The sequence below is a fragment of the Pseudopipra pipra genome, chromosome Z, assembly GCF_036250125.1.
Source record: "Pseudopipra pipra isolate bDixPip1 chromosome Z, bDixPip1.hap1, whole genome shotgun sequence".
Taxonomy (NCBI): Eukaryota; Metazoa; Chordata; class Aves; order Passeriformes; family Pipridae; genus Pseudopipra; species Pseudopipra pipra.
In genome coordinates this window covers 43,861,869-43,888,979 of record NC_087581.1, presented here as the reverse complement: position 1 = coordinate 43,888,979, position 27,111 = coordinate 43,861,869, and the positions used below count along the sequence as shown (strand labels likewise).

Sequence of the window (27,111 nt, the reverse complement as noted above, 5' to 3'; positions counted from 1 at the left end):
TCTGTAACAGAGTATTTTATGTATATGAAGAGTTACTTTCATGTTGACCACACCTGCTGGTTTATTGCTGTAGATGTCCATAAAGATAGATGGAGTTTTAGCCAATCAAAGGTAAAAGAAACAACCAATTCCCTTTTGCATTTGTTCAGTGAAGATCACAAGGCAAATTAATTAGTCTAAGTCAAAATGACATGCCTTCAGATGGATGGGTAAAGGCCAGAAATAGTCTTTCTTTTCCCCAAGATACTGCACAACAGTTTCATTTAGATTCTCTTTAAAGTTTGAAGGGATTAAATGAGAGCTCGAACAATTAGCTTATTTGAGTTAAATGAGAGTAGGGAGCAGGATCAGTCTTGTTAATTTCATGGATAAATTCAGTGGTTTGTTGTTTTTTTCCAGAGACTGCTTGTTTCGTTTTTTAAAGAATTCCCTTCTTTATTTATCATGCCCTGCTAATCCTTTAGCAAGAAAGAGAGAAGCGTTATCAGCTATAGCAGATTAAGCTGACGTGACACCAAACTTTGGTGGGTATCATTCAAACCAACACCAACTAAGTGATATACTGAAAATTTTTGGAAGGAATTCAGTGTATCACCAAATGGAACAGATCAACCATGATGACAGTTTGAGACATGCAGGACAAGGAGAGGTTCATGGGTGTGAGATAGTTCAAAATAAGGCTCGTGGCCATTTTGTTTGGCTTTCTGGATATTAGCATGCATATAGCTGCTATTTGCACAGTTATGTTTGTGTTCTACTTACACAACATCTGTGAAGTTCTGGCCAAGTGGCATAAATGTAAATTTTGTTGCTAGGAGCTCTGGCATTGAGATTTCACTTTCCTCCCACTTCTCCCACAGTGAGAAGTTGTTACAAGGCCTCTGCTGTGCTGACAGAACACTTAAACTCTCTTGAAGGTATAAGTGGTGCAGAACCGTATCCATAGATTTTATACTGCTGCTTATCATTCAGATATGGGATAATTTTCCATATGAAGATAGAAGCAAGGGAAAACAACCCTAACAGGACTCTTAAAATCTGTGGCATCCTCTTCTTCTATGGATCAAACTCTGCATTGCCACCAGCAACACATTTTTAGGAGAATGAGTTTAGGAATCCAGATAGCTATTCATGTAGCTTTATTCATAACAAGGTGGGTTTTGTACCAAGGGTTGTCATTTCAGATATGCTGCAAACTGTATTACTTTGGTATCGTTAGCCATAAAATGGTTTTCTACTGTGAGTGCTGAAATGTGAAAATGTGACTTCCAGCAGAAAAAGGTCAGAACTCTCATCAGAAAAAGTGCTTTTCTGTCTTAAATACTGCAAAATTGGGTTTTTTTGGGGGTTTTTTGTTTGTTTTTTTTTGTGATGGAGAACATGTATGGGCTTACTTTGCATATTGTTGGCAGGTTTTTGTTCCTTTCCTTGCTGTCATTAGTGATATGTACTTAGTTTCTTGTAAGGGATCTGAGGAGACACCTGCAAGAAGTACTTCCACTGACAGGACAATTTATTTGAATGGTGTAGCAAAACTGGAAAACAGGCATTTACACTGTTAGAAAAGTTTATAATGAGTTGTATTCTGTGCAGTGAGATTTAGATCCAGTACTCTGAGCTTCTGCTTTGTGTGTTCAACTCCTCTTTTCATTGTTCTGGCAAAGTAGGACGTCCTGCTCGTCACACAGGAGACAATCTGGGAGACAGTCATCAGCCAAGGGTTGAAACTTACTGCACACATTTGTTCATGATCAGCTACCAGGCAATTTCATAGTTAACAACTGAAAATCAAGTATGACTCAGTCAGGTTTTGGACACCCAGTGTCTCCACTCTGACACCATGTTACTGGTCTGATGGGCTTAGTGTTGATGCCTCTTTGCCTCTTAGTTCATATTGGATGGGCAAGGGGTTCTCTGATCATGGAAAACCAGAGATAAGTGAGCGTCTTCCCTCTTTTCCAGGCTCCGAAGTGAGTGTACACTTTTCCTCAAGGGCAGCATGATCCAAAGGATAACTTTCTCATTTGTAGTTAAAAACCAGTATGTTGTGGGTCATTGAGACAGCAAACTGAGTGCCGTTTGTCTGGTACCTTCTAATTGTTGCAGCCGTGATGCCATTTTCTTGGTTTTATTCTTTTTTAAGCAGTGATACCAAGCAAGTGGTCTGCATTGTGTTTGGGTGCCAGGCAGGCAAGCAGGTCTTCATGCTACAATGTCATATGTGCTTTTTCCCACACAGTTTGGCTTTTGCAGTGATTCCTGCCACCATTGTGGTTTTGATCACTTTGAAAACGCTAAAATGTCTGTATTTGGAGAACACGAAATAGCCGTGACTGCCTTTTGCGGTAAAATCTTAGGCCCTTTTGTTTGCATTGGTTAGACTTGTGTGGAGGAGAGCTTTGGGAAAGACATTTTAACCCATTGTTGTCCTGTTGCAACCTGTTCAGAATTACCTGCATGCTCATGCTGTGGTGGCACTAGGATAATGAGGTGCCTTTGGACATGCCAGGGATGAAGCTGCAGAGAGAATGTGAGGCTGTCACATCTTGGTACATGTTTGATCAGCGCTTGTGTAAGGGTGAAAATGTGTGTTCTGCTGGTTCCAGCAGCAAGCAATCAGGGAAACCTGTATTACTAAAATGTACAATGAGAACTGTACAGTTCTTGTGCAGGAATTAGCAAGCACATGCAGGGATTGTATTGTCAAGCGAACAGAACACTTGACAGGAGTCTGAGAATAATATGTCTTTCTTCAGCCCAGACATTGAGTCATTGTGTGATGTTTGGCAAATTGCTTCTACTCTTTGTTTCCCTCACAGGAAACAGAGGACCCTGCTTTAAAATGAGATCTGTAAGAAGTATATAATAAATAGTCATTATAATGATACAGTTTTCTGCTAAAGCTCAGATAATCATTGTCATCAGTGGCATTAATTTTAATTTGTTTCCTTAATTGAATGGAGGTTTGACATGCGGAATTCCGTGTTGCAGTTGGGCAGATTGGTGCTTGATGGACTGGTCAGAAATTTTGGTGATCTTTTTTTTACTTGTAAACAGAATTCTTAATTTAGTGAAAATAAAGATCTTTATAATTTGAAGCCAATTGCCAAGAAAGGTTTGCAAATTGCTAATAAAAGGTTAAACTAATTTACAAATAGGGAAATGCTGACATTTAAAGTATCTTTTACATTGTTATAGAAATAGCTGGTGGTTTTGCTACTACAACATTTATATCTTATTTTTGGAACAGTGTTAGCTGCTGCTGTAAAGATTTTCAACCTGTCTAGAAGCAGAGGAACAGAAATGCATTTTTTTTGTGCTTGCATCACATCCTGGTACCAATGATCAGTGGTTGCCCTTCTCACCTCTGGGCCGAGCAGATTTAGGGTTCTGCAGTGAATTGATGTCCCACATGTGCCAATGGCTTTGCTGTTACCTTGGTCTGTGCAGCAGTTTCTGGATTTCAGGCTGGCGATCTCTAACTCAGTGGCAAAAGAAACATTCATTGGTATTGATTAAATGATACACAGCTGAAAACTACAATAAACAGTACCTGTTAGATTTTCTGGATTGTTGATTTGAGTATTTTGTACAGATGCCCAGATATCCACTGTAGCAATACATAAAATATGTTGTTCATCTTCTTACCTATGCAGGACATGGCTTAAAAAACATAAAGGTGACCACTGTCTCCAGAGGAACGGACCACCAGTTAATTGGTTTGAGCACTGATTACACAGAGAAACAATCAGCTGTACTGTGTGTGCTGCAGGAACTTACGCTATAAAGGCTGAGGAAATGCTAGTTTGTCCTAGATATGTCCTTTTTGCTGTCTGCCACATGCTCACATAAAAAGCTTCAGAACATACCTGAATGGGGCATTCTAAAAGCCATTCCCTCTGATGGATCCCTGCGGCAAGAAAATCTCTTCAGCTTGAATTCTTTTTTCTTTGCTGTCCTTTATATTTACTTTTCAATTCAAGTATGTATATTCTATAGCTCCACTTGTTCTCCCAGATGTCAGACGATCACCTCCCATGCTGTAGGTCAAGGGCTTTCTGAAAACACATGTGAAGTAAATTGAACAAAATGAGAACTAACTAATTCTAATTAGTTCACCAGTGTTGTATTGTTCAATTATATATATTGTTTAAAGAGTGAGAAGCACCTCATAATAATGGAGTTTCAGGTTATTAATACACCTTCTACAGTGGTCCCTATTTAGTTAGGGTAGGTTTGACCAATTCTACTCCCATGCTATGCTAATGTACCTGGCCTGAAAAGGTCACAGCTAGTGGGATCTAAAAAGACTCTTACAGTTTTGCTCATATGAGTTCCTTAACAATTGAGTAAAATTGGTAAAAATAGAAATAACAAATGGAAAAAGCAGTACCAAATACTGATATTATAGCTTCTCTTTGCCATTGCTTTGGTCAGAGGCTTTGCACTGTGGAAGTTTGTTCAATGTGTAGAGATCTTCATGGATTATAGAACAGGACTGTTACTAAACACTTGTTTTACATCTTATTATAATTCTTAGGGCAAAAGTGAGTTATCTCTGACTGCTGTACAGGCTGGAGCATCTAGGGATTGCTGTAAGGTGTGTTTTGCTGAGCCCCTAGAGGACTCATTGCCAGCTGAAGAGAGACAAAAGATGGTACTCCCCCGAAGATCATGCTGTTGCTTCCCTTTACTCTTTGCTCGAGTAACCGGATGAAAAGAGCTGCTATGACAAGCACAGGCTAGCTGAGAGTTTTCCCACAGTCTAGGAATTAGCTGGCTTGATCAGGCAACTATTTAGTCTCTTACTACTTATGTCTGACACAAATGTGTCATCACATAGGAGAGTAGCTGACATGTAAAATGCTTTCCCATAGGCAATGCAGTTTCTTAAACCAGTGGTGCACAGTAAGCTTAAAGGAACGGACATAGCGATACATATTTATGACATCAGGAGTCCCCTAGCATTAAATCAAGCAATTTTATATGACTGCTATGAACCCTTAGCTTCATTGCTGGTTTGTGAACTTTCTTTTAGTCATCTGTTGAGAATGTTTCCTAAATTCTTGGATTGTCTTGCAGCCCTCTGCTTTGGTTAGGAACACACAGCAGTTGGATCTGAGGGCATGGCTGGGGGTTACAGCATGATGTTATAGAAAATCTTGATTATTTCTAAGCTTGATCAGGCATAGCATTCATGAAGGTGCTGAGGTATTAACATCTTTGCACTAAGCCATTTGAAAAACAGGATTTGCAAAGAAAGACACTGTTTATCTCCAGGATACAAAAGAGTTTCATGGAATAATGCTCTGTAAGCTGTTCTGACTCTTCAACCTGTTATTCTACCAAGCACCATGTGTTTGGCAAGTTACAGGGAGAGCCACATGGCACAAGAGCTTGTAGTATGAAAAGTGTGGTTAAAAAATTAATTACTCAATTCTTTTCCACAGCCCAAATGGGATTGAATTACCTTGTCTTTTTTTAAACAATGACACTAACCTCTGAGATAAAACCCATTTTATCTCCTAAGTAGAGTTGAAGCGTAATTGGAAAAATAGGTTTTTTGAAAATCCAGAATATTTGTATTTCATAATGGGGATACTGTGTAGGATGGGAGTGTCTGAAGCACATCACAGATGACATTCTTGACTGTTTTGTCTGACCTGAAACTGCATTTATCAATGGTTAACAGTTCAGAAACCATTCCTGAGACAGAATGTGGCTTCACTGGAGTCACTGGAGCTCTGCTGTGCCTGGAACATTGTGTATTTTACAGCTCTGGGTCAAGTTTGGAGGAGCCGAGATAAGCAATATGTTAAGTAGTTTATAGGTGGTGAGACAAGAGCCTGCATCGTGGTGCAGGTGGCAAGCACTGGCAGCTGATCCAGCTCCTCCATCAGGCTTCGTAACCTTGGCTGAACTCCCTGCTCTGGTCACAGTATTTCCTCCAGTAACCCTGCTGAGAGCTGGTGAGAAAGCACTGACCCCTTGGTGAACCTCACAGGCTCCATATGCCAAGGCCTGAATTGCCACCCAGATGCCAGTGAGGTCAAAGAGTCATGGTAAGATGCTGTGCAAAGCATCCTCTGCAAAATGCATCAGCTTTCACCTCCTTCCTCCTCCCTGGCCCTGACCCGGGGAGAGGCTTGTTATCAGGACAGAATTTCTGTATGAGTGTTGTCTGTGAGGCTGGGTCTGCCTAAATCTGCCCTTGCTGATGTGCTCAGGTTAAAACTGATAGCAGAGGATTTTGATTCTCTTCTGTGTCTCATGCTTTGTGCAAGGATGCACCTGGCAGCTCCGGACTACATGCTGCTTTTCCAGCCTCACTCCTTCCGTGCTAGTCTATATGTTTCTCAAAAGTCATTTAAACCAGACTTAGCATCTTGATGTGTTACCTTGTGCATGCAGAAAATCACACACACTCTCAGTAAAAATCCTTTGTCTTCTTTTTTCTGCTTTCCTACTTTTTGTGCTGTAAAGACAGTGTCTTAGCACAGAGCATTATAAGGTTATGTTAATTAGAATAGCCAGTAGCTATTCTGGCTATTCTAATACAGAAGTAATGCTAAGTAGTTGGGGGTTTGCATGTTAAGGTATGGATTTATAGCAGGGCAGAAAGGCTCTGCAGTAAGGGCCCAGTGCTTCATTGCATTTTTATTGTGTTTGCTTGTTACGGGTTGGGGTTTATTTGTGCATAAGACATGCTGCCATTTTGAGCAGGCAGGTTATGCAGATAAACATTTTGATCATTTGTACAGTATGTGTGTCTTTTAAAGTGCAAGTTTACAAGTCAATTGCTAAATCTTACTGATTTAAAACACACTGTACGCAGGTCAGTGGGCTGAAAATGTGATCTTGCAATCCTGAAGAAGAAGCCTTTGGTTTGGAGTAGACTGTAATTAAGGAAACTGTTGTATTCCTTATCACCCTTTGTTCTGTAGATAATATATCTTGTAACCTGTGTCTCTCTTCTTTTGTGTTGCAAGGGTATGCTTTCTCAGGCTGTTTTGTACAACCACAAGTTAGACCCTGATGTTATTTTTAATCTGTATTCTTGGTCTGATATGTCATTGCTCTGTGTTATGAACCTTGTCATGGAATTTGAAAAAAAAACCCAAGGTGAAACATACTGTAATACCTTTGTCTTTTGTTTTCCAGGATATAAAGTTTTGAACAGTGCCTCCCCAAAAAGTGTGATGAGAAATGGCTTTAGGAAACAATACCCAGAGAAGTTATTCCATCATCCCCTGCTTCATCTTTGTTGAGGTGAGTCCAGCATTCAGCTGCCAAACCTACAGAGAAGGCAGCTCTACCCTGCAGGAGTTAAGTAATTTGTTGCCCATTTTGCTAGCAGGGAAGGATGATTTCTTACTTGATAACATAAATATCCATTTTCATACTTGATGCCATCAAGTTCCCCTGGAAACAGTCTGGCACAAGTTATCCAGATCTTGGGTACAAGAGCAAGTAGATGCTGTGTTTCCAAGACCTCTCCATCTGGCTTGCTGGCCTGTCCTGTGGTATTTGGCAGAGAACAGGCAGTAGTTGCAGATGTGGGTCAGTAACAGGTCATCTTCCCATCTTTTCTCAGACCCTTATCCATCTTCATGCTGCACAAGAACTAGACCTCCTTCAAGGAGATTTCTAACTTCACAGTCTCATGGTTCATAGGCTTAGGAAACAACACTCAGCTCTGATTTCCATTCAAGTGGAACATACAATGTAGATGAGGCAAGCCTGTCCATTAAGTGTGATGAAGAAGCTTGGCTAGCACAAGGGCTGTGAATTGTCTAGCAGTGAAGCTGAAGGAGTGGATGTTCCCATCATGGAGTATGATCCACATCTTTGTTAAGGGTAGTTGGTGACTGATTATTTTACTCTGTACAAATGCTATTTTGAGGGTCTTCTTTTATTTAGCACAACACTGGTAGACTGGCCAATATCATTATTAAATCAGTGCTTATTTGACTGGTGCTTATGAGGCTGGGATGGTTTTCCTGGCAAGGGGAGGCAACTATGTTTCGTAGGAGGATGAAAGCTTCCATCAGATTTACAGGTTAAAAAGGAAATAAATGCCTGTGACTAACCATCTTCAGAGCTACCTGTCTGATCCTAGCTTGGATGCAGTACTGACCCTCTGGCCCAAATTATGAGGCAACTTGTGCTCTTCCACAAGAGAAGTGCTAAGAACTGTTGAAAGACTAACTGTAATCCTAAGTGTTGTGTAAGACTTATCCCACTTCTGCTGAAATCGTGGAAGGGTTTGAGTGTGCTGGCAGCAGTGGCAGGTGAAATGGGCACTGCTTTCCAGGGCTCCTGAGCACTGACCATTCCCAGGGGACATGGGAAAAGCATGCCCTGGTATCCAGGGCCTCTCTAACCCTTCATCATCAGCTGGAGTCCCCTCCTTTTTCAGCCGGTAGAAACAGTCCCCTTGTGTGTTCTCCCTACTTTCTGTGCTACCAGCTTAGCCCCAAAAACATAGTCAGACAATTCCTGGGTGATTAGTGTAAACAGTACTTTTTGTTTTGATTTGAATGGGCCTTTTTGAGTGGTTGGAAAATTAGGAGAGAGAAGAAGCATGATAAAACCAGTAGTAAAGCTTGGCATAGGGCCTTCCCAGCTGTAGCTGTGGCAGACACCAGTGTGGGAAGGTGGCTGAGCCTTACAATGCTCCACAGGGATTTGTCACATAATGTCTGGCTTCCTGGGGAATCTCTGCTCCCTGGGGAAACTGAGGGTGGGCTGTTCTGATGGAGACAAGGAGTCACTCGTTTATCCTAACAGCTAGAGAAAGAAGGGGTAAAAATGGGGAAAAAACAGCAATGAGCTCAGAAAAAAAACCAACCAACAATAAACACTATCAGGAATGAGATTTCTCAAATTTATTGCTTAAACAAGCACTTCTGAAGATTTTTAGTGCTCCAAGTGTATGAATGATGACCATGGTTGGAAGCCTATGACAGAGGTATAAATGGTTCCTCCTGTAGACAAGACTGATATGATGATAAAGGTGAGTTTGCTCTATAAGTGTATATTCCTTGTCCTTTCCTATACTTGCTTTGCTGATTAAAACAAAACTTTAAATTAAAAGTCAGTCAAAACCAGAGAGGTAGTGTCTGAAAAGATGTTCTCTCTGCTACATTTGATGAAAACATGTATTTCTTCCCCTCTTTGCCCACAGTATGGATTTTTAATTTAGCACTACTGGGACTACAAATTCAGACTTGTGTCAAGCATTGTAGCATTAACAACGGGAGATCTAATTTCCTACTGGGAGTGCAGAGATGATTGACTGATAGTAGCCATTCGGTCTGAAAATGGCTACCTGTAAACCTTAAGGTACACTGGAGGTGGTGTTCTTTTCCCACTGCTGTGCTTCTGAGACTAAAGTAAGTGTTGGTTTATTTTTTCAGACAAGCTGCCCCAGACACCCAAGCCCTGTGCTGGATTACCTGAGTTAGGACACACCCTATTTTTTTAGCTTTGAAGCAACCACGAGAATTGATTAGCTGTGTGACACCTTACTGCTGTTGCAAAAAGCAGGACAGCTAAAAATAATCTTGCCTGCTTTCCTGATAACATTTTTCTGTGCAAAAACAATCCAGTAGCAGTCATGTCAGCTGGTCATGAGTACAGAAAGAGATGGTCAGTAAATATTATCATTGGCCTGTTCCCCAGAATGTGCTGCCTCCTCCCCTGGGGCCTTGTCCTGTGATTAAAAGTCTTGAGATATTTAATCTAAAGAAAAAAATGCTGAGCCTGGATTGTCATGTCAGATGCCCTGCCAAGAGGTATTTGCTAACTGCCCACTAGGCAGTGTGCTTTCACATAAGTTGTGGTGGCAGTGGTAGAAATGAGGTGTCACAAAGAGTTTGGACACTATAAATACCATTATGCTCAGTGTGTACAAATATGACACAGTTTCAGCAGTAATTCTCATTTCCATTTTTTTCCATTTCATTTTCCTCCCACTGAACTAATTTGTAGCAGTTAGTTATTATGGAATCTGACCTGAAGATGAATGGCTCATTATAAAAACTTAGACCCTTTGCCTGACTCTACAAATTCCTTTTTATGTTCAAAATATGAAACTTTTAATAATGGAGAGATAGCATCTGATGTCTAATCGGTAATGACATAGATGTTAAATTGACATTTTTATTCTCTAATTGGAAACATACTGTCATGTTATGAGTAGATTTAAAGGCTAAACAGAGAATCATTAAACTAATTTTAATCCACTTACCAGATCTGAGTTTCTCTCCCAAATAATGCAGACAGCTTTCTGGCTTGTTCTTTATTGTATTATAAGATTTACTGTTACACGGTGGCATTTGTCACCAGATGTCCATGAAGATCTGGTAGAGTACATTTTGTTAAACACATAATCAATTAATTGGGACATGCAGGAGTCTTTTCCCTGCCCTCCTTTGCAGCCAGCATCAGTGAAAGGAGCCTTCAGGAAGCTTGCTCTCAGCCTTGGTTTATGTGTAAGAGGTTGCCACCAGATGAGAGCAATTTTGTTCCTCATTCAGCTGACATATACCACTGCTTTGAGCAGTGTATGGACCACTGAGTACCTGGTCCATGAGGACTGAAGCCGTTGGACAGACGTTAAATAACAGTGTAAAGAGCAGGATACCCTAATCCGTAGCTTCCAGAGCCCTCTGCTACATTTGGTCCAGTGATGGACTCACAGCATGCAGCAGAGGCTGTGGAGCTGCCAGCTGTTGGTATGCCCTGAATCTATCCCAGCAAATGCCAATAGTGCTCAGCAGCCTATATGAGGATTTGCTGATGGCCAGGACTGATCACTAAAGAGATGGTAGGCAAGCATGAGAGAAAGTAGGAGAAGCAGCATTTGACAGGAAAAAATTTCTCACATCTTCTTCTTCTTTCACTTTTCCACTTTGGCCTTTGTTTGCCAAAGTTCTTTAATGGAGCACCTCCTCCCTCTTTCACCTGCTGGTATGTCTGTGACAGAGCAGTGTCAGAAACACCTATAAAAATGCTTCAGCACAGCTGTCCCAGGATTTTGCAATCCCACTTTGCAAGGTGTGATCCAAGGAGTCCTGTGTTTCATCTTTCCACATAGCATCCACATGTGTACTTGTTCAAGGTGGAGAAAGGTAAAATCACAACTGGTACAGGTGTGTTGTACACAGAAGTACACCCAGTTTTCTGCAGGTGAGGAATAAATTGTCAGAACAACTAAAGTCCCTCAGATCTAGGCAATGTCATGCATAGAAGTGAGAGAAGTGCAGTGCCTGGAAAATCTCAGTTCTCTTCCTGGGGGACTGGTGAGCTACCCTTCACCTAATAGTGTTTTCCATGTGCTTTAGTCTTCTCGTCTCTGTGTTCATCTCATTTTGGGGTTTAGCTTTCTAGGATGAAACTCAAGCTACTGGGGTGTAGGAGAGTCCAGTCTGGCTTTGAATTTGGTAGGTCAAAGTGACTGTCCTTGCATTTTCAGTGCATGTGATGCTTATTGTTAGTGACAGAAAGTGTAAGGGGATGTGATAATTCCATTTGCTAGTAAATGTTACCCTTCCTAAATCTTCGTTCGCGAAGCCTAGCCACGAAGATGAGTAAATGTTGGAGGGAAAGTTCCATACTGTGAGTAAACAGCATCCTTACAACTATACATGATTTCAGGGGGGAGGCATGTGAACAACTTTAGAGCCCTTGTGGTTGTTTGAATGGTGGTTTTTGAAGAAGCAGTATCCTCGTCTTCCTGCAAGGAAAACCTCTCATATCTTCTGAGTCAACAGCAGTTAGGACTGTAATGGCTCTCTAGATAACAAAAAGTGAAATTTGGTCTGGAGTTTCTGCTTATGTGGCATTTTCTTATTCCTTTTTCCCCCTCCTTGCACTGCAAGTCCTGGCTTGAGGGCTTGGATTGTTTCAGAGTGTGAGTTATCTGAGGATTTATTTTCAAGTGCGATTACTCTTGAAGGAGCTGGGGCCATCTAAGATGTGTCTTTCACATGAAAACACTGCAATTTTCTAGAACCAGATTTAATTAAATTGTCTTAAACGGATCAAAGAGTTACTGAATAACAAGTGACTTTGATATGACTGATGTATATTCCACATTGTGCTGTATTGTGGATTATTGTAATCCTGACTATAACAAGGTAGTAGGAGCAGACTCAAATAAGCAACACCATTAAAACTTAAAACATTGGACATCTTTCAAATTCTGTAATCTGAAGATCCCACTTTTTCACACTAAATCCATTATTCTGCCCTCGGGAAAGCTTTTGCAGGCAGAGTGGAAACTGTTTCTTCTTGACAATTTGATATATAGGGCGTTGCAAAGGGATGAAGATTTTATAAGAAAGATCTCTTCTCTCCTTCCCCCCAAAGAATATAATGAAAAATCCGCAAAATTCAAAGCTCTAGTCTTACATCTGTTCTGATATAAACTTTGGTTGGAACTATAGGTATTTTACAGCCTTATAGGATTTCTGTTCCTACAATCAGTGGAGTAAATTTTACCTTACATTTTGCTATTTTATGTTTGGACAGATTGAATCATCTTCAAATATCAGTTCAAGCGTAATTAAAAAATGGTTCAACTTAGAGAAGTAAAGAAGGCAAGGATTCTTCTTTTTTTGCCTAGCTACATTTTCCTGCCAGTATTTCATGTAGTCAAGCCAACAGCTGAACTACCCTTTAGCAGGAGAATTTCTGCAATACTGAAATCATTTGTGTGAGACAAGTGCCCCTTGAACTTCTGTTTGCCATCAGCATCACAGCAGGACTTAGAGAGCTGTGAAAAATCAGTGAATTTAAAACAGTCATCACATGTGGCACTTCTTGTAATCTAGTTTTTTGTTTAGGTGTTCTGAAAACTCAAAAGATTTTGCACATTTGGGTGTAGTGGCTGGTGCCCTCTAATCTTGAGCAGTGTTCAGGGAGTGTGAAATGTTTTTTTCTGTGTGCTGTGGTCCACAAAGCTATATTTGTAAGAGGATTGAATGTATTGGGAGTCATTTTAAAAAAAGTCACTTCTCTCATAAGAAAAATAATAATCCAGTCAGACTTTAATATAATCATTAACTGAAAAGGCATCCCAAGGTGAACCAAATAGTTGCAGTGATCAGTGGCTGTGTTCTGCAGCAGTATCTAGTATCTGCCAAGTGGGGCTTTTTGATTTTGTTTCCTGCTGAGACAGAAAATAAGGTTTTTTCCAGTGGTTCGTGTGTGCTGGCTCAACTCTTTCCATAGGAGTCTCGCACGAAGCTGTTTAAAGCTCTGTGCCTTGCTTTTTCCATCTGTGCTGTGCTTGGTCGTGCTGTGCTGCTCCACTGGGATGCTGTGAGGACAAAGTGCCCTGAGGGACGTGTCATGTGCTGGTGTTGTATAAACTGCCTGTCATTAGATCCTCCAGTTAGGCCTGCTGTGTGAATTGGTGGTGACAGATGCTGACCAAATTCAGGGGAGCTCCCTTTGTAGGAGGGTGATGTTTCTGCATAATCCGTATGCTTCAGTCTCTTCTGCTTCTTGGGATTCACTGTTTCTTGTTTTATTCTCTCAGCATATGTATCTGTTTGTTGCTTTTTCTAAATATCTCTTTGTGTTCCCCATTTGCCAGTCATTCCTCCACATTTGCTTTCTTTATCTATCTTCCACATACCTCCCTTTGTTCCAGGTGACTGGGTAACTCCATGTTATAAAATTGGCTTAATCTCAGTGAATAGATGTCGCTTGAACATTGGATTAGTTTTGTTGAATTGCTAAGCAGCTTTCATATATATTCGACTATAAACGAAAATCCTTCTAGGTGCTTCACAATTAGGCAGAGAGCACAAAAGACTCTTGGCCAAAATGGACACTGTGAAATAAAGCACACTATTATTTGATTCTCCTTAACATCTTGAGGACCTCTTAAAATTAACATTAAGGGGCTGCCCTTGAGGGATTAGCTGCTTTGCTGCATTTTTCTTTAAAATATAAATGAAAGGTTTGTATTCCTGCTTGCAGACACATGAAGCATGTTTTTTATCCTCCCCATTTATCCTGAAAATTTCCCATTGCAAATAACACCTTTAACAGCCTGAATAACATCTTAAGGTTTGTACTTTGGTAGAGTTTTCAAGGAAGAGATTAAAAGTACCAGTTCTCACACAAAATCACAGAATCAAGTAGGTTGGAAAAGATCTCTGAGATCATTGAGTCCAGCCTTTGACCTAACACCACCTTGTCAACTAGACCATGGCACTGAATGCCACATCCAGTCTCTTCTTAAACACCTCCAGGGACGTTGACTCCACCACCTCCCTGGGCAATGCCTGATCATGCCCTCTGTAAGAACTTCTTCCGGATGTCCAACCTAAACCTTCCCTGGCACAGCTTAAGACTGTGTCCTCTTGTCCTACTGCTGGTTGTCTGCGAGAAGAGACCACCCCCCACCTGGCTCCAACTTCCCTTCAGGGAGTTGTAGAGAGTGATGAGGTCTCCCCTGAGCCTCCTCTTCTCCAGGCTGAACAGCCCCAGCTCCCTCAGCCACTCCTCGTGGGACTTGTGCTCCAATCCCTTCACCAGCCTCGTTGCTCTTCTCTGCACCTGCTCCAGCACCTCAATATCCTTCCTGAACTGAGGGGCCCAGAGCTGGACACGGGACTCAAGATGTGGCCTCACCAGCACTGAGTCCAGGGGAATAATCACTTCTCTGGTCCTGTTGGCCACACTGTTCCTGATCCAGGCCAGGATGCCATTGGCCTTCTTGGCCACCTGGGCACACTGCTGGCTCATGTTCAGCTTCCTGTCAATCCAAACTCGCCAGGTCCCTTTCTGCCTGGCTGCTCTCCAGCCACTCTCCCCAGCCTGTAGCGCTGCATGGGGTTGTTGTGACCAAAGTGGAGGACCCAGCACTCGGCTTTGTTGAACCCTATACCATTGGATTCAGCCCATCTCTCCAGCTTGTCCAGGACCCTCTGCAGAGCCCTCCTGCCTTCCAGTAGATTGACTCTCCCTCCCAACTTGGTGTCATCTGCATATCTGCTAATGATAGACTCAATCCCCTCATCCAGATCATCAATAAAGATATTAAACAGGACTGGGCCCAACACTGATCCCTGGGGGACACCACTAGTGACCGGCTGCCAACTGGACACAGCACCGTTCTCCACCACTTTGGGCCCAGCTCTCTAGCCAATTCTTAACCCAACACAGAGTGCCCCTGTCCAAGCCATGGGCTGCAGCTTTTCCAGGAGTGTGCCATGGGAGATGTGTCAAAGGCTTTGCTGAAGTCTTGGTGGACACATCCACAGCCTTCCCCTCATCCACCAGGCGGGTCACCAGGTCACAGAAGATCAGGTTGGTCAGGCAGGACTTGCCGCTCGTAAACCCCTGCTGGATGGGTCTGATCCCCCAGCTGTCCTGTAGGTGCTGTGTGATCACACTCAAGATGATCTGCTCCATAACCTTGCCAGGCACTGAGGTCAGGCTGCCCAGCCTGGAGTTTCCCAGATCCTTCTTCCGGCCCTTCTTATGGATGGGTGTCACATCGGCCAGCTTCCAGTCATCTGGGACCTCCCTGATGAGCCAGGACTGTTGATAAATGATGGAGAGTGGCTTGGCAAGCTCTTCCACCAGCTCCCTCATCACCCCAGGATGGATCCCATCTGGTCCCATAGACTTGTGAGGATCCAAGTAGCTCAGCAGGTCGCTCACTTCTTCCTCCTGGATAACAGGGGGGCTTTTTGACTCCCCGACCCTGTCTGTCAGCTCAGGAGCCCTGTTTTCCTGAGGACTACCTGTCTTATTGTTGAAAACTGAGGCAAAGAAGGTGTTAAGTATCTTAGTCTTTTCCTTGTCTTTGTTGACTATATTCACCCCCACATGCAATAAAGAATGGAGGCTTTCCTTACCCCTTTTTGCCCTTTGCTATTGATGTATTTCTAAAAACATCTTTTATTATCCTTTACAGAAGTGGCCAGATTAAGTTCAAACTGCCTTTCTAATTTCCTTTCTGCGTGACCTAACAATACCCTTAAACACTTCCTGAGTTTCCTGCCCCTTTTTTTCCCTGAGTTCCTGCAAAAGGTCCCTGTCCAGCCAGGCCAGTCATCTTTCCCACTGGCTCCCCTTTTGGCACAGAGGGACAGCCTGCTTCTGCACCTTCAAGATTCCTTTTTTGAAGTATGTCCATCCTCCTGGACTCCTTTGTTTTTGAGGGCTGTTTCCCAAGGTACTCTCCGAATCAGTCTCCTGAATAGGCTGAAGTCTGCCTCCAAAGTCCAGGGAGAGGTTGACACCCCTCCTTGTTTCACCGAGTATTGAAAACTCCATCATTTCATGGTCACTGTGCTCCAGATGGCCCCCAACCACCACATCTCCCATCAGCCCTTCTCTCTTTGTACACAGCAGGTCCAGCAGGGCCCCACCCCTGGCAGGCTCACTCACCAGCTGTGACAAGAAGCTCTCCTCCACACACTCCAAGAAGCTCCCAGACTGCCTCTTCTCCACTATGCTGAGTTCCCAGCAGACATCCAGCAGGTTAAAGTCTCCCACAAGAACAAGGGCTGGCGATCTTGAAGCATCCCCCAGCTGCTCGTAGAATACTTCATGACCCTCTTCACCCTGGATGAGTGGTCTATAACAAACGCCCACCAGGATTTTGGCCTTGTTGGCCTCCCCCTCATTCTCACCCATTGACACTCAACCTTATCGTCACTGACTGCAAGTTCTACAGTGTCCAGAGACTCTCTAACCTCCAGAGCCACCCCTCCACCTCTCCTGTCTCTTCTGAAGAGCATGTAGTCATCCATGACAACACTCCAGTCATGTCACTCATCCCATCACGTTTCTGTGATGGCAGCTATGTCACAGCTTTCCTGCTGCACGATGGCTTCCAGCTCCTGCTGTTTATCACCCACACTGCGTGCATTGGTGTACATGCACTTCAGGTGGGCTGCTGATTTCACCCCTAACTCTGGCTTACCACCCTTAGGCTCATCTCTGGAGAGCCTGGTTTCATCCCCTTCCCCCTTCAAACCTAGTTTAAAACCCTCCTTATCAGGCCTGCCAACTCATAGGCTAGAATCTTTTTGCCCTTGCTAGATATGTGAAGCCCATCTGACTCTAGCAGGCCTGGTGCCATCAAAATTGCCCCGATATCAAAAAAATCCAAAATTCCACTGATGGAACCAGTCCTTAAGCCACTTACTGATAAAATGGCTCTTCCTATTCCTTTCTTTATTCATTCCTGCTACTGCAGGAACTGAGAAAAACACCACTTGCACTTCTGTCCCACCAGCCAATCAACCCAGTGCCTTGAAGTCCTTTTTAATTAGCCTAGTACCCCTTTTATCAACCTCATCACTGCCAGCTGGGACAAGCAGCAGTGGTAACTCCCTGAATTAGTTCAGGGAGTCTCCCTTACCTGGGCCCCAGGGAGGCAGCAGACTTCCCTGTGAGATGGGTGCAGTTGGCATACAGGGTCCTCAGTTCCCCTTAGAAGGGAGTCACCTACTACAACTACCCTTCTACTGTATGGAACTGTGTAATTTATAATATATTGGCCTGTTTAATCAGGTTTTTAAGAGAAAGAATTGTGGTTTTTTATTACTCAGCATTTAGGAGATTGGATTAGCTGTTTTTTAAAGCAGAAATGCATTTTTCCAATTTGTAAGTTAAAAAAAGCCCATAGCTTTAGTAGATTATTTCTAGAAAAGCTAGTAATCAGAATGTTTGTATAGAGCTTTAAGAAAATTGCTTATGAAACAGGCGCTGTTCGTGCAAGTTTTCTGTGTGATTTATGCAGAACTCTGCAAGCCATATTTGAAGCCTCCTAAGTTGGAAGGTATTTCCAGTAATGACTGAGCAGCTTTAATTAGACTTAAAATAGATAGCAATGTGAAAATACATGCAGCACAATATGTAACATGGGCTGCTATCTCCCTACAGTAACAGAGTGATATTACCGCTCTGTGGTAATAAAATTACTGTTGATTTTTTCCATCTTTTCAGAAGTATATTTACATTTTTATGTTTCATGCATATTGCCATAGAGCCCCTGATGTGTTAACTTTTGTCTGCTTGTTTGTTTGCCTACTTCGAAGACTTAAGGGGTTTTAATATTTTCTTTCCCAAGCACACAATGTTGAACTATTTATTTGCTCAGATAGGTGAAAATTTGGAGATCATTTAAGGTGCAGTGCATTATCAGTTTATTGACTGCTCTTGACACAATTGCACCATTTCCTCTGGTCTGCATCTTGTGAACACGTTTCTTGGGTCTGTAGGAATATCCCTGCATTTATTTTGCATGATAATTTGCATAAGTTACATGAGGTTCTAAAAAGAGTGGAAAGGCATCAATAGAGACTCAAAAATCCAATCTTAAATAACCCTAAATACAACAATCAGGCCTTTCCAGTAGGAAAGGTATGAGGAATGTGGGAGCAAAGCAAGATGCTTAAAGCATATTTTGCAATATCAAACCCATTCCAACTTTTTGACAGTGGTTTTGATATCAGGAGAATTTTCAAAAGTGAAATAGGTCTCTATGCGTCGTGTCCAGTTTCATCAGGACTTGATTTCTGGCTCCTGAGCAGCCACTCCAGAAATTGAAAAGGAGGGTTTTGTTTTAGCAGTGTAACAAGGGTGAAGTCGTCAAGATCAGCCTTACAGCAAAACGATTCATTTAAGTGATATAGCTTTGAAAGGATATTGGCGTTTTTCTGCTCTCTAAAAATTCCAGCTGAGTTTTAAGACCAACTTTAGAAATTGGTTTGCCAAGAATGCGCATCCTTTACAAACCCAAGGTATTGCACCAACCTGGAAATCTCCTAGGCTTCTGGCAACATTTAGGTGCCTTTATGTGGGAAGAAAATAGCTTCCAAATTGTGATATCTTCTCCCTCTAAAGTGCAGATGGATAATCCAGTTGCCAGCACACGAGTAATACAAAATATATAAATCTATTTTGAATGCAGCAGAATGTGGCAACAAATAAAATACAGCTTTCTGGAGAAATGATACTTTATGTTTCTGCATTTCTAACTCACTTGGCCAGTGCATCTCAGGTTTCATGATCTATTTTGCGACTCCTGGGGTAACCCGAAGAGACATCAGCTCATCAGCTGCCGCTTCTCAGTCCATTCTCACATCCCAGCATTTTAGTAGTAAAACAATTCTTCTCTGATATGATTCCTTCAGAGGTGTATTTCACCAGGAATTTCTGTGAGATGTTGGATATAGTACAAGTAGTTCTCAGGTTCCATTCCTAAAGCCATATTATATGCTTTCTCACACAGGTAAGTTTGCATGTGTCATGTTATTTCATCACAACTGTGAACTCAGTGGAGCTGTTGAAGAGACTGTATGAAAATGGATTAATACAGATGTGTTTGCAGGAAATACGTGAGACAGGAGGAAGTGGTGCTTTGAAACCTGTTGCATCTTGTGCACATGATCTTAAATGGGCACTCAGGTCTTAACACACATGCAATAATTACTCATGATGATGTTTATTTAAAGCAGTGATTAGAGATTGACCCTCACTTCTAGAGCTCGTGAGTCTTCATGGATTATCTTTCAGCTTGATGCCTAAAATAATAGTTCTGATTCCAAAGTCTGGCCTTCTAATTTAGGATCAGATATTAGATCTTCCTGGAACACTCCAGTTTTAAGTTAAAGAATCAGGTGTAAAGATGCCTCTCCATCTTGAAATAGAGTGATTTAGTAGTCACATTTCTATTGTAGATAGATTTTTAGAAATGGTTGTTAGATGCATGATTAATCAATATTTTACTAAGCACATAGTCGATTTTTAAAGAGTTGTTATACTGTTCAAGAAACCAAGTGGTTGTTCATAATGGTCTGTAATTCCTGCTTTTGAATGATGTGTTTACAGCACTCACTGGGATTAAGATCCGCATCAGACTACACAAACCTGGAGTCCTGTGGCTGGCTGTGGTCTCCAGCAGCTGCATGGGGTCAGTGCAAAGAGCACAAAAGGTTTAAACATACTCCAAAACCCTGCTATGCACTTGTTTCTCATTTAATTTCCTTTATGGCCTGGTGACATGAGCAGATGAATGGAAGAACCCATGTAACAGGATGTGGGGGAGGATAGGCTCTTACGAATTTAAAATGTGTTTAAATCATTTATTACCTTTTCATAATTCTAGAGCGTAATTAACTTTTTATGATTCTGAAGTAATTATTGATGGGGTCTACCAAAAATATGCTGCAATAAGATTAAAGCAACTTGGAAATAATGATGCGATTATTACTCGAGGTACTGTCAGATTTCTTACAACTTCAATAGAGTGAATTCGGTAATTTAAAGTATAGCTATGTTTGGCCATATAATGGCCAAATTATCCCTGTCTTTCCTTCTCTCAGCTATTAAGTGCTGCATGTCTATCCCCAAAATCAATAATCTATTGTTCGTCATGACTTCTGGAGTTCAGATTTTGCATACCTGGAAGGAGTTCTAATAGTAATACTAATACTACATCAGTACTTGTTACGTACTTTATTAAAACACAGAAATTTAGTGTGTGATTATTATGTGCAATGTTATTGAGTTAATACCACTTTAGTTTACAGCATATATAGCAGACTACTTGCTTTCTCAAGACTCATTATGAATTTTGTGTGCTTCATGGAGAGAATGTGGTTTGTGAGGCTTCAGAGTAGTTTGTGATGTTTTTGGACAGTGGAACCATTGATTGAATTTCTGTTTGATTTATTGTCATTATTGATTAAATACTTCATTTTTTATAAAATTGTAGCCAAAAAAATGTGTAGGTGTACGTCATAAATGCAATCTAGTTTCCTATTAGTGCCTGACCAATGTAAGATTCCAGTTATACTGTAGTTAATTAACTTTTCAAATAGATTGGATAGCAGATTGCACTTTTATTAGTTTTATAGTTGTGCTAATATGTGACTTGGAGCTGGCTAGATCAGTAATCATCAGGGATCTTTATGATATTATTTAAACCAGCCAAAGCAAAAATCAGTTCAGCTCTATTACAATGGTGGGAAACATACTGAAACTCTCAAACTGATGAAACTGTGGGAATAGAGTGCTTTATACAGTGGTAGTGGTTTCACATGAATAAATATGAGCATTGGTTTATCATGTTGAGTTTCAGGCTTTTTCATTCTTATTTAAAATATCTTTCTGTAGAAAGGACTAAAGCAGTTTGGGACTTGGAAAAAACTCACACTAGATGTAACTTGAACAAGAAAGGCATCCAGGATCAACCACATGAGTGAGAAACCCAAGTGTGTACTCCTTTGAGTTAAAAAGAATGATTTAGGTGGAAAAGGTTCTCTGGAGGTCTCTAGGCATAGCACGGCTCAGAGCAGCAGCAGCTGGATGAAGTTCGTCTGGGCCTTGTCCAGTTGAGTTTTCCTATTACCTTGCCAGGCAATCTGCTTGGGTTTTGAGTATCCTCATAGGAAAACACTTGTCCTAATATTCTTCCTAGTAAGGTGGTTTAACTTGATGTGAAGGAGAAAGAATCTAGGCCTGATGGCAGCAAATAGAGAAAGAAGAATGCAACAAAAAACTGCATGGGTAGCAGAGGGCAATAAAGGAATGAATCATGTAAAAAAATCATCCTGACATTTAGAACTGTGTGCAGTTGGAACCTTAAGACCAGTCTTGTCTGCCTAGCCACTTTTCTTGCAGTAACTTCACCGATGTATTTGTATGCCCAGTGTGAAAATATGTGTTGATTACCAACAGTTAGCATGTAGATTTCCTTGTCCACATTCCATGTTGTAGAACCCAACCTGAGATAAAGCTTCCTGTTCAAGCCTTGCCACCTCAATCTCTTTTGTAAACTAAAGGTCTGTATTGCTGTGCTGCATTTCCCTCATATCTATATCCTAAAGTAATTTTCATTAGACCCATTTCCATACTGTCCACTATTTCACTTCTTACAGAAGCCACATATGCATCTTCATGCCTCTTGCTGCTGCACCTTGGTTTATTAAGACTCTGAAGGAGATGAAACTGCCCTTTGTGTGTGTGGAGACTTGTTAAACTAGAGTCCTGAGAAACATCAGTAAAGTTAAATCCAGGTTCAGACATGATTGTTCTTTCATTATATCCGAACCTTGTCATGACAAATAGCCATAACAATTAGCCTTGAGTATTTCTACTTGTTTTGACGGGGCTAACATTGAAAAGAGAATGGTATCTTTAAGTGAAAGGGACAAAAGTGACCACCAGAGCCTAGGGGGTTTTATGAATGTTTTCAAACCCCAGGTTTTCTCTTCTCCCTTACCTTGCATTCAAAATTGTGTAGCAAAATGATTACAGGTTCTGAAAAACAAATTGGTCAGCATTAATTTTTTAATATGACTGCCTGCCAGTGAAAAAGAGTTATATTGGCTCAGACACATGACTTGCATGCAGCAGAGGAGACTCAAAGTGGTAATTGTTTTTTTACAAGCTTCGTGTTCAGTTGGGAAAATGTTGGAGGCAAATAAAATGGATTTCTTAATGCATTATACATATTAATAAGACTGTGAAGTAAAATGTCTTTGATCGTTTTCAGTTTAATTTAAAACGTAGTCTCTATTTGATTTTTTGGTCAGTCTGAGAGTACTGCAATCTTGATATCAACAGATAGTTTCTTTTTGCAGTAAGTGTTCCATTTATCAATGTCTAAAGACTGCAGACCTGCACTACTGTATTAAATACCATCAGTCTTGAAGTACAGGTGAACTTTATGAACCTTAATGAATGCTGTTCTATGAATGACAAAGATTCAGAGCTCCAATAAGCTCCAAGGCTGTCAACTCAGATGGAAAGCCTTTATACCTGGAAGAAATAGGCAACAGAACAAGCATTTAAGAATGTGATAAGGTCAGTGTTGTTAGTGTGGGGATAAATTTGATTTTCCATCTTCTCCACATGGTTTTGGAATGATAAGTTCTGCACTGCCTCGATACTGAGGAACTTGGTGACGACACAGCAGTGCAAAATCAAGTGTTGTGTTTCTACATGCAGGCACTGTAAGGGAAAGGCAGGACAACAGGGAGCCCCTGTGTCTTTGTAGGTGCGTGGAAGGGATGTGGTACCTGCCAGACCTGCATCACAGGTGTCCTGCACTGCTTTCCCTGGGCTATTTTTCACTTGTCTGCTGTCCTTATATGAAAATCGAATGGCCAGCAAGGCTGTTCCCGTGCCTGTGCTGACCATTGCCTCATTGCACTTCCCTTAATGCTGATTGCACTGTGATTTGTTTGTGTAGTGCCACTGGAGATCTTTCTGTCTAACGACATCAAAGTGCTTCACAGCTGTTAAGAGAATACTGAGCAGATTTAGCAAAGAGAAAAGAGCTGCATTTTCCCCAACCCAAGCAAGCCTTGCACCGAGGAGGATGACATCTTTCACCAGCATAACATAAAGCAGTTGTGAGCCAGACCAAAAGCCTGTCTTGGCAGCAGAGCTCTGAACATCAAGCAATAGGTAGAGAAGGGTATAAAATGGGACTGCTGTATGCTGACTGTCTCTGGCGTGGTGTTAATACATCCCCTGGTTGGAGAAAGTGTCACTCTTTTTACTAGTTTGTTAGAGATTTTTCTGTCAGGTTTTTTTTATGGTTGCTTTTTGAGCAATGGTAATTTGCTGGCACCCATAATTTCTGTGTCAGGGAGTTTTACAGTTTACCTATTCCCTCTATTTTTGTTTATGTCAACCAATATGTGAAAGCTCCTGCACTTGAGAAGACTGCAGGCTTTCCCTGTTTGTCAGACACAGCTGATGGCACAGTTTCTCTGCTCTGCTTTGATACTTTCTTGATTTTCTGGGACTTCTTCTGGGGTGGTCAGGGGAGTCCTGGAAGTCCTTGGAGGAACATTAGGGTGCCAGTGAGGACAGCTAGATGAGCCCATGGCTGCTAGCAGCAGCTTCTAGCCAGCTCTTCCATCTGCTTCAGCCCCCTTCAGCCCCCTTCAGCCCCCATCAGCCCCCTTCTGATCAAAGGCGGCTCTGAGCTTGCAGATCTTAAGTCTTGAACAAGGAGAGTCAATTGGGACACTGGTACAGGTTGCCCAGAGAAGCTGTGGATGTCCCATCCCTGGAAGTGTTCAAGGCCAGGTTGGATGGGACTTTGAGCAACCTGGTCTAACGGAGGGTGAAAGGAATAACCTGGTCTATTCCCTGCCATGGGCAGGGACATCCAAAGAGTCTTTAAGGATCCTTCCAACCCTAACCTTTCCATGATTCTATAATAAACACTCTTCCAGCATCTCTGTTAGTCCTTTCCCAGAGCACAGCTCTGAGAGGTGGCTGTTTATGCAGCAGTTGGAGTGGAAAGGAACTTCTAACTGCTCACACAAGCACATGTGTCCTTACACACAACATTGATGTGTCACAGTCTGATCCCTGTCAACCACTGGAACAGTTTTCCTGGTAACAATGGAAGCCTTGACTGGCACATGGACCTACTGAAGGTGGTTGTGACTTTACAGGTTTTGTGCTGCAGAGACACCTAACGCTCCTTGCTGTGGCTAGAGCAATGGAGGGATGGCCTTTTGTTCTCATTGAGGATCTCTGTCACCAAGTGCATGATCTGTGGGAGCAGGTCAGCAGACTGCACAGCATCAGAGATGACAAGAAAGAGTCTGAGACCCTGCAGCTTCCAAACCCTGAACCTTCAACTGCAGCAGGGGGACAGGCAGTGTGTCTGCCTACCAGGTTAGAAAGTAGAAACTCTAGTGATGGTGAAGGGTAGAAGCTGATGGCTTGTGGCCCTGAGGGGAAGACCCTGCTCCACATGCAGATCTGCAGTATGAAATAGTTTCAGAGCTGAGGCACCTCCCCGGATGAGAGCTCTGTACAGTGAAGTACTTAAGCCAGCTGAACCTGAAACATTTGGCAAGAGACAATGGTGAATGGCAGTGTTGGGAAATTTCCTACTTGTGGGGAATGAAGGCTTCCGTCAGTGCTTTCCTTGATACTGCTGGTGAGGGGGAGGAAGGCCTGAAGGGAACTGGATGGATCCCGTGGCTCAACAGTTGTTTGCCCAGCTGGTGTAAGCAGCAGGATTTGGCTTCCGTGACACAGTCAGGTCTATGAGCCTTAGTCAGCAAGTAAAAACTGTTAGCTACCAAGTACTGACCAATTCCTGAACCTCTGATACTAATCACTTTCTCACTTCTGCAGAAAAGGGCAGTTTTCTTAAGCAGCAGGAGAAATCCCTGCCTCTTGGCAGGTCTGCCTATCACAGCCTGTTCCCAGCACAAAGGGTTAACAAAGGCAACTTATCTTTATAACTGGTTTCTTGGCAGGCAGTGCAGGTTGTACCATTAACAGGTTTTCTTTGTCTAGTTTAACGGCAGGTGTTCTTTGTCCAGAAATTGGCAGTGTTTTTATTGGGTTCAGCATTTCATCTTGAGACCAGCTTTCACGGCTGCTTAGTTTGGGCATCACTCAGGGCCAGGGTTGCGCACTCTGGCTTTAACAATACCCAAGGCCAGGGATGAGAGCACGGTCACACTCTCACAAGTGCCTGCACCCTAATGTGCATACTACAGAAAGGAAATGAGAGGAATTGAGAGGTCTGAATGCATCTGAAGGTCTATGATTTCCCAGTGATGTGGTAAAATAGCTCACAGGACTGGAGTGCTGCCATGGATACACAGGCATTTTCAGGAAGGGCAAGCTGGGACAACAACAAGGGGGGGTTGCAGCACCTGCAGGTCAGAGATCATCATCTCCTCTACTCAGTGCTGGTGAGAGACACCTGGAGAGCTGTGCTGGGCTCTCCCAGCACAAGGTACTGGGGTACCTTCTTCCTTGCGGTACCCAGGGAAAAGATGAGAGGCAGCAGGGACAAACTTCAACAGGAAAAAGCATTTGACAGAATAAAAAGCTGTCTTCCTTTAAGAGTGATGAAATACCAGAGGTTGTGGAGTCTTTGTCCTTGAAGATATTAAAAGCCTAGCTGGACATGGACTTGGGACAGCCTGCTCCAGCTGACCTTGCTTTGAGCCAGGGGCTGGACCAGGTAATCTCCAGAGGTGCATCTGACACCACCAATTTGGTGACAGCGTGGCACCTTCTTCAGAGCTTTTTGTAGGTAGTGGCTCCATTTAGCTGTTTCCTTGCTTGCCGTGTCTCTTTAATGCTGAGATAACTGCTGTAGCACATGAGTTATAAGGGGAGCTGTATTTTAGTTTTACAGATGAGGAAACAGAGGCACAGGGTGACTTGTCTACAGTTATTCCTTAGGCTAAGGTCAGGATCTGAGTATCTGCATATGAATGCTTTTATCCTGACTTTTGCTTCAGTCTGAAGATGTGTCTTGCCTCAGATTTATCTGAGAAAACCCAGTTGCGTGTCAGTAGCTGCTAGTTGAATAGTCACCTGTTCTCTTCTTTGCAAGTCTTTTCTTTCTTTCATGGCCTTGAACTATTAACAGGATTCTTCATAGCTAAAGAAAAACAGTTTCCTCTTAGAACTAAACTTTTATCAAGTTATAGCTCCATTACACCAGCCCAACATTTTAAAATACGTTTTAATAATAAATAATTGCAGTCATCTGTAAAGCTGCTGGCTCTGAAACACAATTACTCAGCCTTTCCTTTTCTTCTTTTCCTCAGGAGGTAACAGAATAGGGATACTGAAGAATTAGTCATTTAAAAAATATGATAAAGTGTTTTGATGCATATGGGAAAAAGTTGGGGGTTACACAGATGCTTAAAATATGTCAGAGTCACATGTCACTGTAGGAAGGAGAGGGAGAATACTAGAGAGACTGCTGCAAGAAGTAGTTACTAATAATAAAAGAAGAACTTGGCAACAGGGCAAAGAATTGAAAATCATAATTTGCTGTAACTGATGAAACTATCAGAGTGTCATTTATGAAGGAAAGGAACAGGCCAGGCACACGAGTAAGCACTGCCTGAAAGGACAGAAAAGATCTGAATGCGTATCAGAGTCCTCCTAACAGAACAGTAGTTGGAGCACAGCAAAAGAGAGATAAAATGTATTCCTTCTTGGCAGTGTCTCGGTAGCTGGTGGAGGGAGAGACCCTGCTGCAGAAAGACAGCTGTGACAAAGGGTCCCACCACAGCCTCTTGTCTGTGCACACACATTCTGCTGGGAAATTACTTGCCC

At 42.2% G+C, this 27,111-nt stretch overlaps 1 protein-coding gene across 3 annotated transcripts in view; it reads left to right on the top strand.

Annotated features, from left to right (window-relative positions):
* Window positions 1-27,111, top strand: part of PLPPR1 (phospholipid phosphatase related 1) — a 131,791-nt gene that overhangs the window by 51,417 nt on the left and 53,263 nt on the right. For all 3 annotated transcript variants that reach the window (XM_064642757.1, XM_064642756.1, XM_064642758.1), the window contains exon 2: window positions 7,162-7,269. In XM_064642757.1, the coding sequence (XP_064498827.1) occupies window positions 7,207-7,269 (63 nt within the window). In that variant the 5' untranslated portion in view covers window positions 7,162-7,206. The remainder of the gene's footprint in view (window positions 1-7,161; window positions 7,270-27,111) is intronic.